The 13,385-nt window shown below is 38.6% G+C and overlaps 1 protein-coding gene across 1 annotated transcript; it reads right to left on the bottom strand.

Annotated features, from left to right (window-relative positions):
- Window positions 1-818: 818 nt before the first annotated feature.
- LOC123865202 (probable sodium-coupled neutral amino acid transporter 6) lies at window positions 819-9,976 on the bottom strand. Its single transcript, XM_045906077.1, has 9 exons — window positions 9,609-9,976; window positions 7,008-7,209; window positions 6,454-6,574; window positions 4,813-4,925; window positions 3,963-4,095; window positions 3,546-3,708; window positions 2,812-2,980; window positions 2,606-2,731; window positions 819-1,953 (listed from the first exon to the last, which is right to left on the bottom strand). The coding sequence occupies exons 2-9, from the start codon at window positions 7,201-7,203 to the stop codon at window positions 1,397-1,399; spliced, it is 1,578 nt and encodes a 525-aa protein (XP_045762033.1). The 5' UTR covers window positions 7,204-7,209; window positions 9,609-9,976; the 3' UTR covers window positions 819-1,396.
- Between the last annotated feature and the right edge of the window lie 3,409 nt (window positions 9,977-13,385).

Raw genomic sequence — 13,385 nt, forward strand, 5'->3', positions numbered from 1 at the left:
CTATTTCTTTTGAGGCTTTTCCGGAAGGTTGAGAGAGCAGTCTTCACGTTTGCTCGCCGGAACCATATACATATATGATATACTAATCTATGGCCGGAACCAAAGAGTATGGGAACCGGAGCTAAATATGACATTTGAGAACTTCCGTAAGACGTCCATTCGTGTTCGTGGTGTGGTGAAGGAGCTGACTATCTCTATGAGGAGCTGAGAACCAATAATTTATTTCTTTTCTATACAGGGTGTTTGGTAATTAGTATATAACGACGACACGTACCCATGCTAATTTGATCTGATTAATACAATGCTGAAGTATAATGACGAAATAAAATTATAAAAATTTCCATACAAAAAAAAAAAAAATGTCAAACTTTTCATGACCCTAACGTGCCCTAACTCACTGAGATCGTTGTCCATCTTTAGATAGGCCAAGGCCAACGATCTCAGTGAGTTAGGGCACGTTAGGGCCATGAAAACTTGGACAAAAAAAAAATTGTATGGAAATTTTTATAATTTTATTTCGTCATTTTACTTCAGCATTGTGTTTATCAGATCAAAGTAGCATGGGTAGGTACGTGTCGTCAGTATATTACTAATAACCAAACAACCTGTATAGGTACCTACTGTTCTTTTACAAAATATATAATTAATTGCTTTATATTTTTACTATAAACGTATTTTATAGACTGACTTGTTGTAATGATTGTTAATATTGGTTGATTTGTTAAATAAAAGACAATTTTTATAATAATTGGAAACATCTTTTATTTCATCTCAAGACTCCAAGCATGCATCCTTTTATTATTCATTATTATATTATATTATACTATTTTCAAACTTAAATAACTAACTTAATTAAATACTATCGAAATTTCATAGTAAAGGTATAAAATAACAACAACTTAAACCTACGTAATATACGATAAAAATCACTTCATAAAACATAATATCTTTTTTTTTTTAACTTGATAAGTAACTAGGTAGGTACGTTTTTTAAATTATTTTTATTTTTAGCAGAAACTAATTAATAGTGTTGCGCTGGTATTGTTCTATAAAATATAATATAAGTAAGTACTTAGGCATGTAGTTAAGAAATATCATTTTTTTATTTTTTAACATCAATTATTTTAAACCTAAGTATGCATATGCATTCGCAGCCTTATATTATACTAGCTGATGCCCGCGACTTCGTTCCTGTTTTTAAAAATCCCGTGGGAAGATCCCTTTGATTTAAGGCATCAGGATATTGTTCCAGATAAATCCACTTCGATTCGAAAGAATGTTATATTGCGGTAACATTATTTTTCACGTTTCGCGTCTGGTCTCGCACCCTCACCTCGTGCGAATGTGTAAATGAACTTTTACTATCCTTTATATCCTTATTTCCTATGTACTACAATTACTTTTGAGTGGTAGCTTCTATAAAACTCCTCGCTGCGGCCGTCGCATTTATCAAACACGGCGGCGCGAATTCTGCCGACGTAATGGCGTCCGACCAACTTATATACGTCGCGACAAGTGTAGCCACAATGCCCAATATCATAACTATCACAGCCAAAAGCACATCGTACCATTTAACCGTATAATCCGCAACATCTACATTAGGGGCTATGTGGTTTATGTATTCGTGTTGGGTGACAAAAGTTTTGTACTTAGTCTGTGTTTGTGGCAAAATGAGCGGCAGTTTTGACAGGCCGCCATTTTTGATATTCAGATCGTTTTTGATACGTGTCAAGCTTTTCTTTCTGCGTGCTATTAATGTATCTAGTTCCGTCATAGAAGATCTTTTGTGGCAGAGCTTTAGGAAGAAAAGAGGGGGGAATATGAACATTAAGGGTCCGGTTAGGGTCGAGCCGACTAGACCCATGACGAGGTCGAATCTCGGCACGGACTCTCCTAGGAATACCGCGAGTGCGACGATGCCTGAACGGATGAGGCAACGTTGTAAGCAGAAATCTGAAAAAGAAGAGAAGTTTGAAAACATAGTTTGAAAATAAGTAGAAGAACCGATATCGATAGCCAAACGTATGGTTAATTTTGATGACTTTATTGAAAAAAACTTCAATTATTTTATCAGACAATAACGATGTTGCATCATTGGGGGTATTTGGAAAAACTAAAAGCTAAAAACATAGTCTTTAAAGCAAACAATTTTTAAACCGCGAAGGGTGAGGACTTAGATGAAATCTGATGAATTATATGAAAGATTTAGGCTGTCGTTAACTATTATGGAAATAATTTTATTGTTATATATGTTACCATCATCATGATCAACCCATTGCCGGTACACTACAGAACACCGGTTTCCTCTCAGTACGAGAAGAGTTTTGCCATAGGCCACCACACTGGCCAAGTGTGGATTGGTAGACTTCACACACCTTTGAGAACATTGTGGAAAATTCTCAAGCATGCGGGTTTCCTCACCATGTTTTCCTTGACCGTTTAAGCGAGTGATATTTAATTTCTTAAAATTATAGAGATAGACTAGGTATAGGCTCGCCCACACCGAGAAGAATGGAGTTCACCTGAGGAGGCCTATGTCCAACACTGATACCTAAATAAGGACTAACAAAGAAGAAGATGACTAGGTACATATTCATATACATACCTCTAGGAATTTTAAGTAAGTCCTCAATATGCTGAAAAAGCGCAGAGTTGCCAACAGCACTGGAGAGACACAGTTGCAGTGTTACCAACAACGCCACGATGTATAGTGCGATTGATGGCGGCATGCCTAAAACAGAGTGTTAGATTAGGTATTTAATCTTTTTATAGTCAGGCAGATACGAATCTACCCTAGAAGTCAAATCGAACCTTGTAAAATGTTGCTCTCAATGTTGTTCCCGTATCTATTGGCGGCTAGCAGTGACGTCACCATGAACATGAAGCCCGTGATGCCAAACGCGCCAAGCACAGCCGAGTTGATCCGGCGACTATCTTTCATGTCCACTTGCAGCGTGAGCAGCATTGGGTGGATGTCGAACTGGAATTAAGCAGTAATTGTGGAATTCCCAGAAAGTTCCAGTTTTTTTTCCAAAAAAAAAAAAAAAAACGAAAGAAGCCAGTGCTTATCATTCAGCTTGAATCCTTGTCTCCAATATTTTCGATTTTTAACTAATCTTTTTTTTTCTTGATATTTCTAGGCTATCTGCAATCAGTCATTTATGTGGACTAAAATCAGATTATATGAGTGCGTTAAGGGTTGGGAGAAGGTCACTCCATCAAGAAACTCTTCTCATAGGGCATTAATTAATTAATTAATTAATCTGATTTTTACGTTTTAAACAAGATTATGCTAGGCATAATTCAATTTTGTGATATCCACATAAAGCTATAAACTGATAATGGATACCAATTTTAAAATATTTTGTAGTGTTTAAAGTAAGTAGATTTTGGGTGAATTCAAGATGAAGAATTCTTATAGGAAACTACTAAAATGAAAATTTTAAACGAACGTTTAGCTATTTCTGTGTGAGTAATTATAAGTTCTCCTAGATTAGGGACTACATCTGAAAAGTATTACAAAAAAATACAAGTGTTGGTATTACCTGAAAAGCGATAATTCCGTAAGCTACAAGAAAGTCCCTCGGATTGGGAACGTACTTGAGGACATCCCCAGAGCTAGGAGGGGATGAGTCATCCAGACATATGCAGGTCCAGGTGGCTATGGCCACTGTGGTCACTATGCATACTGATGTTAGGGCTATGGGCCTGGAAAAAACGACAAAATATATAGATATTCGAAAAAAAGAAGCCCAATCTATTTAAGTTTATTAAAATGCTTTCCTTGTCTCAAGTGTGCGCTTGGGCCAGAAAAGTTGCCATGCATTGTTATTGTAAACAAGTGATGCTATGGAATGTAGGTAGATAAGGTTGCCTACCTAACAGTACATATGCAAAATGTTGTGTGTTGATTGAAAGTTCAAACCCAATTTTAAGGAGAGATAGAGTGAGACTTTACTCACTTCATATCCTTGGGTGATCCGAGCCACATAATAGGGCACAGCAATAACCCGATGAGTATCATCCACACGCAGTACGTCACCCCCACTTCCCCTCCCGTGATCTTCCACCAAAACATCTGCATGCTTTGGGAGGCTGCAAATTGAAGTGCTCCTGTCTTTAAATGGTTAATACTTCCGAGGTCCTGAAGCTTTGCAATGGTGCATTGTGGAGGCTCCACTCACACACATATTGTGAGAGTGACTCCATTGAGCGTCTGGTGGTTCAGGGCAAGGTGGAGGGTACCAGAGGGCGAGGAAGGTCGCCTACGCGATGGACCGACCAAATTAAGTCCGCTGTGGGCGGTGCCGTGCACGAGTGTACCAGAATGTCGACCAGCAGGGAGAAGTGGCGAATGCTCGTGAGGCGTGTAACATCTGCCCCCCAAAACGTCACTTCATGATGACCACGACCGCTCTGCCAAGAGTGTTGCGACAAAGAAGAAGAAGATTGTGGAGGCTACATCTCTTGAGGATGCTCTGGTATCGGAGTGAAACCTAAATTGAGTGTGTTCTAGAAAATTTGTGTGATGTTGTGTGTTGGTGGTGTGTATTGCTTGCTTTTCTTTAGTAGAAGGCGGGCGGTGCCCGTCACATGCAGTGCCTTGTATTAGATTTGTCTGTTTAGGTGGATTATAGCGAATAAAGCTTTAGGTACTTTGTATGCCATGGACTTCCGCAAGGTAACGCATGCTTCTATTCAACTTCCAAGGCAAACAAAGAGTGTGAGATGGTATGATAAGAAAGTCTAGCTGAGTTTTTTATGGGTTTCTTAGACGGCGCTCTCATCTTTGACTTGATAGACTCTACTTACCAAAGATAAAATTAGGAACTCCCGCGCCGAAAACTGTGGCGTCTATGAGAAATGTCACCAACCGGCGCGCTGGTATGCCAAATGCTAGTTCTGCTACTGCGGCGTACGGAAACCTGCAAAATGTAACCTACTTAACTAACACCCTTATTCACAAACGTTACTATGAGGTCTCATAGTGAGCTCGAACGCACAGTGTCGGTTTCACCAATCAGATGACTGTATCACGTCAATTTACAATGGTCTGATTGGTGGAACCTACACTATGCGTTCGAGCGCGCTGTGAGACCTCATAGTAATGATTGTGAATACGGCCGTAATTCTCTAGGAGTCAAAAATACCTTCAAGGTTGTCTAGAAGATACCTATTAACACTTGGTGATTAGGCATCTTCTAGTCAACCGCACTCCAATCTAGACCTCACCATTGCTTTTTGTCAAGCATTATTTTCGTCCTTCGCTCCGGACACATTCCGTTAAACAAATTTGCATTTTTACTAAAAAAAGTATCTTCACCTTTTTGCCCAGACTGCCCAGGTGCAAGGGAAGACGTTTACCATATATTGACGGAATGTGTCCGAAGTGAAGTGCCGGACAGGACGTTGGGACACGTCAATATTATTTTGACAAACCCAACGTCCGATGCAGCAAAAGATCTGTACAGGATGGTCCGTAAAAATTTAATACATAGAGTTAATAGATAATAGTAGGTATGTAGATATAGTTTTAAGTGTTAGAATAAAATTAGTTAGAATAATGTTAGTTAGTGTTAGAATAGGATAATAGGGACCTACCAGAGCCACATGGTCACACTAGTGACCCAGCTCTCTAAATGAGAAAAAAAATTATTTTCGTCGAGCGCAAGCCTATCCCGCAATAATAATAAAAACTCAACTGGATTTTTCAAACAAAATATATCTTCAAACCAATTAACACTCATGAGACTCGCTCGACCACAACCCAATCAACAATCAATGTCAGTCACAGGGATTTTTTCTTAATTTTTATGCAAAGAGTAGGTATACGTAATCACTACGTTTTATTATTATGGGACTTTTGTGCGACCCGTACCTACACGCCAGCCACATCATAGCCTAATTAGTAAATCTACATACTATTTAGTAATATCTAGTAATTATTAGATATTATTAGTATCTAATAATATCTAATTACCTTGCTAATTACTAGATTATTATTTATTTATAGGTATTATTAGATACTATTAGATATTACATACTATTAAATAGTATTAGATTCCATAATGTAATCTAAATTACATTATGGAATGCAACAAATACAATGAGGATGATGCCTATGTCAAAAATAAATTATTTCTTAGTAAGTAATTATTAACTAGTGTCTTCCAAAATTCGTAAAATTATAGGTAAAATCCACATTCGATGCTAGTTTTAAGTTTGCTAACCATTTTAAATTATCGATTTAAACAAAAAAAGTACGTCAAATTACGTCAAATATTATGACGTCACATTTGTGAATTTCATACAAGCTCCCTTACTAAGCGAGTGTTTTGACGTTTAATAAAAAGTCGCTGATTTGACTAGTAGTCATCATCGCTATTGAAGAAATATATTACAGCTGGTAAGAGCGAGAATGGATAATGGATATAGTGTAACAGTTTTCCATACCTACTCTTTTCTCTTATATTGGGCGATATCTCGTGAGCCAGGAGCCAGCTGCGGCCCAGCAGCACCGCTGTGTACAGCTGCAGCGCGAACACTGATATCACGAGCGGCACTCCATAGATACCTGTGCCAAAACGCGAAATTAACTCTCAGAACTTGATGAGATCTGCCCCCCTATCGACTAAATCCATACTATCCATCCATACTAATATAATATTATAAATGCGAAAGTGTGTCTTGTCTGTCTGCCTGCTACGTTTTCACGGCCCAACAGTTTAACCGATTCTGACGAAATTGGGTACAGGGTTAGTTTATATCCCGGGGACGGACATGGGCTATTTTATCCCGCAAAATCAAAGAGTTCCGACGGGATACTTAAAGGTACATCCGTTTAACCGATTTATGGTATAAAGGTAGCTTGCGTCCTGGAAATTGATATAGGCAACTTTTTATCCAGGAAAAGCAAAGAGTTCCCATGGGATTTAAAAAAACCTTAATCCACGCAGATAAATCGCGGGCATCCTCTAGTTATACACATTTAAAAAGCTAAAACTTACCACAAGAGATAACGCTCTTCGGTAACGCAACGACAGGGAAGACGCCGAAGAGGTCCACGATGCACAGCATGGTGAACAGCACGCTGAGGCCGCCCGTGGTCTCGCCGGCCGTGTAGCGGTCGTGGTACAGCATCACCGTGAGAGACTTGCGCCGCGCCGCCGACCCCTGCACCGTGTCTGAACGAGGGATCTTCATCTTCACCTGGGGAAGGACATCAAAGCGACATTACCTACTCTTTGATCTAGAGCCAGCTAACCCTGGTGATAAAACCTCTCCCCGATGTCTAAGCCTTTATCTCTGTTGTTTCGTGTCTGAGCTACAGCTTAACCTGGGAAGATAGATTAGAGTAGGCAATAATCTGAAGCCCCAAGAAGAGATCTGATGATAAGATCTATCCCAAGATGAAACAAAATACTCTGATGTCTGCACAAACCCCTATCTTTGCACCGTGTTTAACCGATCTTTATTGATGTCTAAAGAGCCACTTCGGACTTCGTCTGTGTTGGTGTTAGCTGACGGGCGTGCTCTGCCTTTTTGGAGTGTTTTTTTTATTAAAATTGACTAGAAAGCGCTCTAAGGGTGTGCCGTGCGTGTGTCGGCGAGCGCCGGCACAGACGGGGTCCATACTTGTATAGTTTCCCTAACTTGTTACAAATAACTATAAACTTGACATTGGCTAATCTTTGTAAAGCGAGACGAGAGAGAAAAAAAAAGGAGCTGCTTCACTTCAGATCAAAGTCACGCTGACTTTGATCTGAAGCCAGCTATCTCAGAAGCAAAACAGATCTATCCGATGTCTCAATAAATCCTTATCCTTTGCACCGGATTTTGACCAAAGGATCTTCGTCTTCACCTAGGAAGGTAGACTAGGGTGATATTACGACACTGATCTGAAGCCAACTGTTTCAGGAAATGGAAAACAGATTTTTCCGATGTTTTCACAAATCCCTATCCTTGCAATTTCTTCAACCGAGGAACCTTCATCTCTACCTTAGGAAGTTAATTAGGGAGACATTAAATTTTGACCTCAAGCTGCACCAGGATACGGCAAATCCTTCCCCACATAGGGATATCTCCACTAATCCCTATCCATTGCACTGTCTTAGACAGAGGGATTTTGATATTACGATACGCTACTGTCGCGATCAGAAACGCTTTCAAGATACGCGTGCGGCGTAACTGTATCGCTACAGAAAGTCTTTTTTTTATTCACTTTAGGCAAGCGCTTGACCACAATCACACCACACCTGATGGAAAGTGATGATGTGGTCTAAGATGGGACGCGTTTACCTAGAAGGTGCCTATTCACTCTTGTTTTAAAGATACCCGGATTGTAATTGGTAGGAAACAAACAAGTCACCGTGAACTATGTCTCTTAGTTCTAAGCAAAGGTTCTAAGTTACATCTATTGGTAGGAATTTGTAGTAGGATCATTTCGGGGCGAACCACAAGTTTTTATTATGTAACTGTCAAAACCTTGATACCTACTTAATTGAATTTTATTACCACTGGTTAATTATACGACAGTCAAATGATAATATAAATATACGTGGCACGTGCTCAAATGTATGCAGCTGATAAATTAGAATTTAAATCAGGCTGTTGAAGTAGGTAATTTCAATATGTTACAAAATTAACAAGGTTGGTGGTGTTATCACACTACACTAATATTATAAATCTATAAGGGTTCCGTTTTTGCCATTCGGCTACGGAACCCTAAAAAGCGAAAGTTTGTATGTGTGTGTGTGTGTGTGTATGTTTGTTACTCCTTCACGCAAAAACTACTGGACGGATTTGGCTAGGAATGGAGATGGATTATATCCTGGATTAGCACATAGGCTACTTTTATCCCGGAAAATCAAAGAGTTCCCACGGGATGTCGAAAAACCTAAATCCACGCGGGCGAAGTCGCGGGCATCGGCTAGTTTTATTTAAATTTAGATTCGGTTCGTTCAAAACGTTCGTGAAAAAGTAAAACATGCATGTTCTTCAATCAAACAAGTTTACAGGTTGGCTCGTGCCTAAGCACGCGCCACCTTGTTAATTTAGATTAATTTATATTTTATGTGCATGTTAAATAACTCATGGAATATTAAGAATATTGACCTCGCACGATGTATCAGAAAGCGCAGCATTGGAAGACTATACTGGTAAAAGACTGAAGAGGTGGACAAACGACATCGTGAAAGGGAGCCGCTGGTTTTAGGCGGCGCAAGACCGTGATGTGGGAAGTTCCTACAAGAAGACCTATATCCAGCAGTGGACGTCTATCTGTTGATAATGATGATGATCATGAAATTTTAACTACTAAGGAAGGATATTATGAGTTTAAGCAATCTACATTTAGGTTTCCCTCGTACCTAACTAAAAAACTACATCTAAACCTGCGTGACCAAAGCGTCTATGAAGAGCGAACATTTAGCCGCACGCGGTCCTTACTGGAAGGACCACTACACCCTCCCTATAGGTATCTAATTTCACGGGAATTCTCTTCAGGGTACTACTTAGTCCTATCGCACTTGATCGTCTAAAATCTTACTCTAAAGTTACATAAGTAAGGAATTAAGTAAGTACTAAAATTATAGTTAAGTAATTTTTACCTTCAATTAACGTAATTACTTCCTTTCTTAGTTCACAACCACATTGAAACTTTTGCACTAATTTCTTTTAGAACTTTTCCAAAAATGTCCATTGCGTGAGGAAACACCACACCAAAAAACATATTCCACTAAAAAAAAAAGTCGTCGAGTCTTTTTTGACGAAAAATCTTCCGAAAAAATGTCTATTGGTAATTTGTCACTAATATTTAAAATTCGAACTCAAACGTTCGATTTTCAAACTATAGTACAGGTACACGCAGCGGTCTCCAACGACGGAATTAAGCCCTATTGAACTGACCGATGCGGTGGACAGACGCGCACAATCTGCTTACAAAGAAACCCTACTTTTTAAAATCGCAAAATCAGGTTTTAGATTCTTGTTGCTGCACTAATTGAGTAACATTTTGGGAACAGCCCAATTAAACTTTGATGACTTTTTGTACTGTGTTATTTGTTGTGTTAGGTACCTATACTTTCGAGACAAAAGGTCATTAAGTACCTAATATCTACCTTCGCTTTCCGGTAAGGAGCGTGGAGTCCTGGGTTCGATATCAATAGTAAAATCGTTATATTTAGATTATTTGCTCTTGCCTAATATTTACTAGACGATTGACTCGAAAACGACTAAACACTAATGTTAGCTTCATATTATAAAATCCTAATAACATTTTCTAGAATTAGTTAAGTAACTACTAAGGATTAGCAAGCTGAAGTGGCTGGGGCATGTCTGTCGCAGAACCGACGGCCGATGGGGCAGACGTGTTCTGGAGTGGAGACCGCATCCAGTGTGGGACCCGCCGACTCCAGCCCGCTGGACCGATGACCTGAAGAAGGTAGTGGGGAGCGGGTGGATAAGGAAGGCGGAGGACTGCGTTTCTCTTAGAAAGGTTTAAATGTCCAATAGTGGATGCATACATGCTGATAGAATGGAATGGAATATATTATAACGTTTATGGCAAGTGGGTTAGAGAATACATCAAAGCTGCGCTAAGAACACTTTCATAAAGACTCAGTTACCTAGGGTCTAAATATTTCGGTGTTTCGGGACCCTAAAGGCAGACTTTGAGCTAGGTGCTACGGCGTGCGATAGCGATATGTGATACTAGCCAGCGTTTGCTATCGACAAATTGCTAGATTGGAATAAATAAATTAATTAATAATTAAATATTATATGAATAGGTAGTTAAATGCGAATGTAAGTCTGTCTGTAGCTATGTGCTAGCAACGGTTGAACTAATCAGTTGAACTAGTGGGAACGACCCAGCTTTTCACGGCCCAACAGTTTAACCGATTTTGATGAAAGATATAGTTAGCTTACATCTCGGGGATGGAAATAGGCTACCTTTTATCCCGGAAAATCAAAGAGTTCCCACGGGATTATTAAAGGCCCATCCATTTTATCGATTTATATGTTTGGTACAGGGGTAGCTTGCGTGACCTAGGCAACTTTTTATCCCGGAAAAACAAAGACTTTCCACGGGATTTTAAAGAACCTTGATCCAGTCGATGAAGTCAGGCATCATCTAGATACTAATATTATAATGCAAGTTGACGCATACGGCATCCTTTTAAAACTTGTTTCTAAGACGGAAACTGGGTTTATGGATTCAAGGTTATTCTTTATTATTAATTGAAACTGCTCCTTCACGTTATAAGAACTTGATTTCACTCGGCTCTGAATTAAAGTGCTCGTAACTAAATTTTTTAGCATAGCTAATCTTCGGTGCAGTTATCTGGTCGTAATTCATACCTAAAGGATTAATACTGCCCTCAAAACTGTTTATAGAATTGATGGAAGATAATATAAGGTGTAACTAGTGTAACTAATAAAAGCTAAGGGTTATTATTATATTATCTAAACACAATCCAATGCCACTAACCATTTGCCTTATTTTGTAGTTTTAGTAATTTAGTCTTTTTCAAACCCGCAATGTATAGCGTGCAAAACTCGGGCCAATGCCCCACCTACGACGCGGCATTGACCCCGAGTAGTCTATTTACATAACTTTCATTGACCACTAGCGTCAGTCAGATGTTTTATTTGCAATATATTGTGAACTTTTAAAAATACAGGATCATTTTTTTTGTAATTTTTTTCGCATTTTTCGTGGTACGCCTGAGTCCAGCTGCTATTTTTAATCGACTTCAAAAACGACGATGTGCTCAATTCGTCTATCTTTTTTTTGGTTGATTTATTATGGTTGTATATTAGATTTTTAACTAGATTTTCTTCACTTCTTTTAGTAGTTGATCGTTCGTTAAAGTTTTTTAGAGACAAAATGACTTGTTTCTTAAGAGTTTACAGTTTACTCCGCTCTAAGATTTAATAAATAGTTTAATAGGTCAAACTAACATTGGTGTACTCGAATGTACACCGCGATGATGTACTAGCAGCCACCTTGTAATTCTATATCGGCTTACGCAGACTGACACAGACGTTTCAGGTCAAAATGTAGCTCTTGTACTTACTTACAATATACTCTGACTAATTTCTTAAACTGAACACTCTCAAGTAAAGATTTTTATATAAACCTTTGGAGATGATACTGCCATTGGTGCTATTAGAATGCCCTAAGCCTACTTTGTCGTAATAGTTTACAAATTGCAAAAAACCAAATTAAATTTGAATTTCGTGGGCAGGCCCGTGTCATGCACCTTAACGGTTGCTTCTAGAAACTACAATGACGAAGCTAAAGACACTTTAATTAATAAAAATCTAATGAGTGGTTCGGCAACCCGCTGATAGATAATAATTCAGATAGACAGACGGACACAACATACGCACGGACGGACAGCGGAAACTTAGTACTTAATAGAATAATTGGCAAAGCGATTTAGCGTTCCGATACGCTTAGAAACCAAAGGAATATGGATCTGTCATACCCCTTCCAGGTTAGCCCGCTTCCAAGTTCCATCTGACTGCATCATCACTTACCACCAGGTGAGATTGCAGTCAAGGGCTTACTTGTGGTATCCGAAGAGAAAAAATTAAAAAATTTGTAACATTAAAAAACATACATTCGCCTCCTATTGGGTAGGTGGCGGGCGATTAGGTTTAAAGATATTTCATTCTCATAAAGACAAAGAAAAGTCATTCACATCACATGAGAACTTAACTCTAAGAAATAAGAATACACTATTCGCCATTTTATTGCATAAATAAATGGTACTCATTCAATGCATTTATCGAAGTAACTTGAATTACTCATAATGTGAGCAGCTAATTCAGTTTTAAATGCATTGAATGAGTGTACATTTTTTATCTGTGCCGGTATTTTATTGTACAGTTTAGCTCCTTCATAGGTAAGGGTTTTTCTGCCATAATTTGTTCTGGTTTTGGGTAGGACAAGGTAACTGGCTCGACGAGTTTTAGTTTTAATTTTTGTAAATGTGATATTTGTGTGGATTGTTTTATTTATAGTTTTTCTAACAAAAATACATGTGTTGTATAATATATAACTGATGAACGTTCATAATTTTGGTGTCAATATAAAGAAGTTTTTTAGTTGATGTTCGAAAGGGATATTGGAAAAGAATTTTTATTAATTTGTTTTGAGCAGTTTGCAGATGAGCTAATCTTGTCTTGGCAGCACTTCCCCAGACTTCAATTAAGTATATTAAGTGTGGATTAACATATTATTACTCACTTTAACGGTGAAGGAAAACATCGTGAGGAAATCTGCATGCATGAGAGTTTTCCATAATGTTCTCAAAGGTGTGTGAAGCTAATCCACACTTGGCCAGCGTGGTGGACCGTGGCCAAATCCTTCCCACACT

Source organism: Maniola jurtina, chromosome 5 (assembly GCF_905333055.1).
Source record: "Maniola jurtina chromosome 5, ilManJurt1.1, whole genome shotgun sequence".
Classification (NCBI taxonomy): domain Eukaryota; kingdom Metazoa; phylum Arthropoda; class Insecta; order Lepidoptera; family Nymphalidae; genus Maniola; species Maniola jurtina.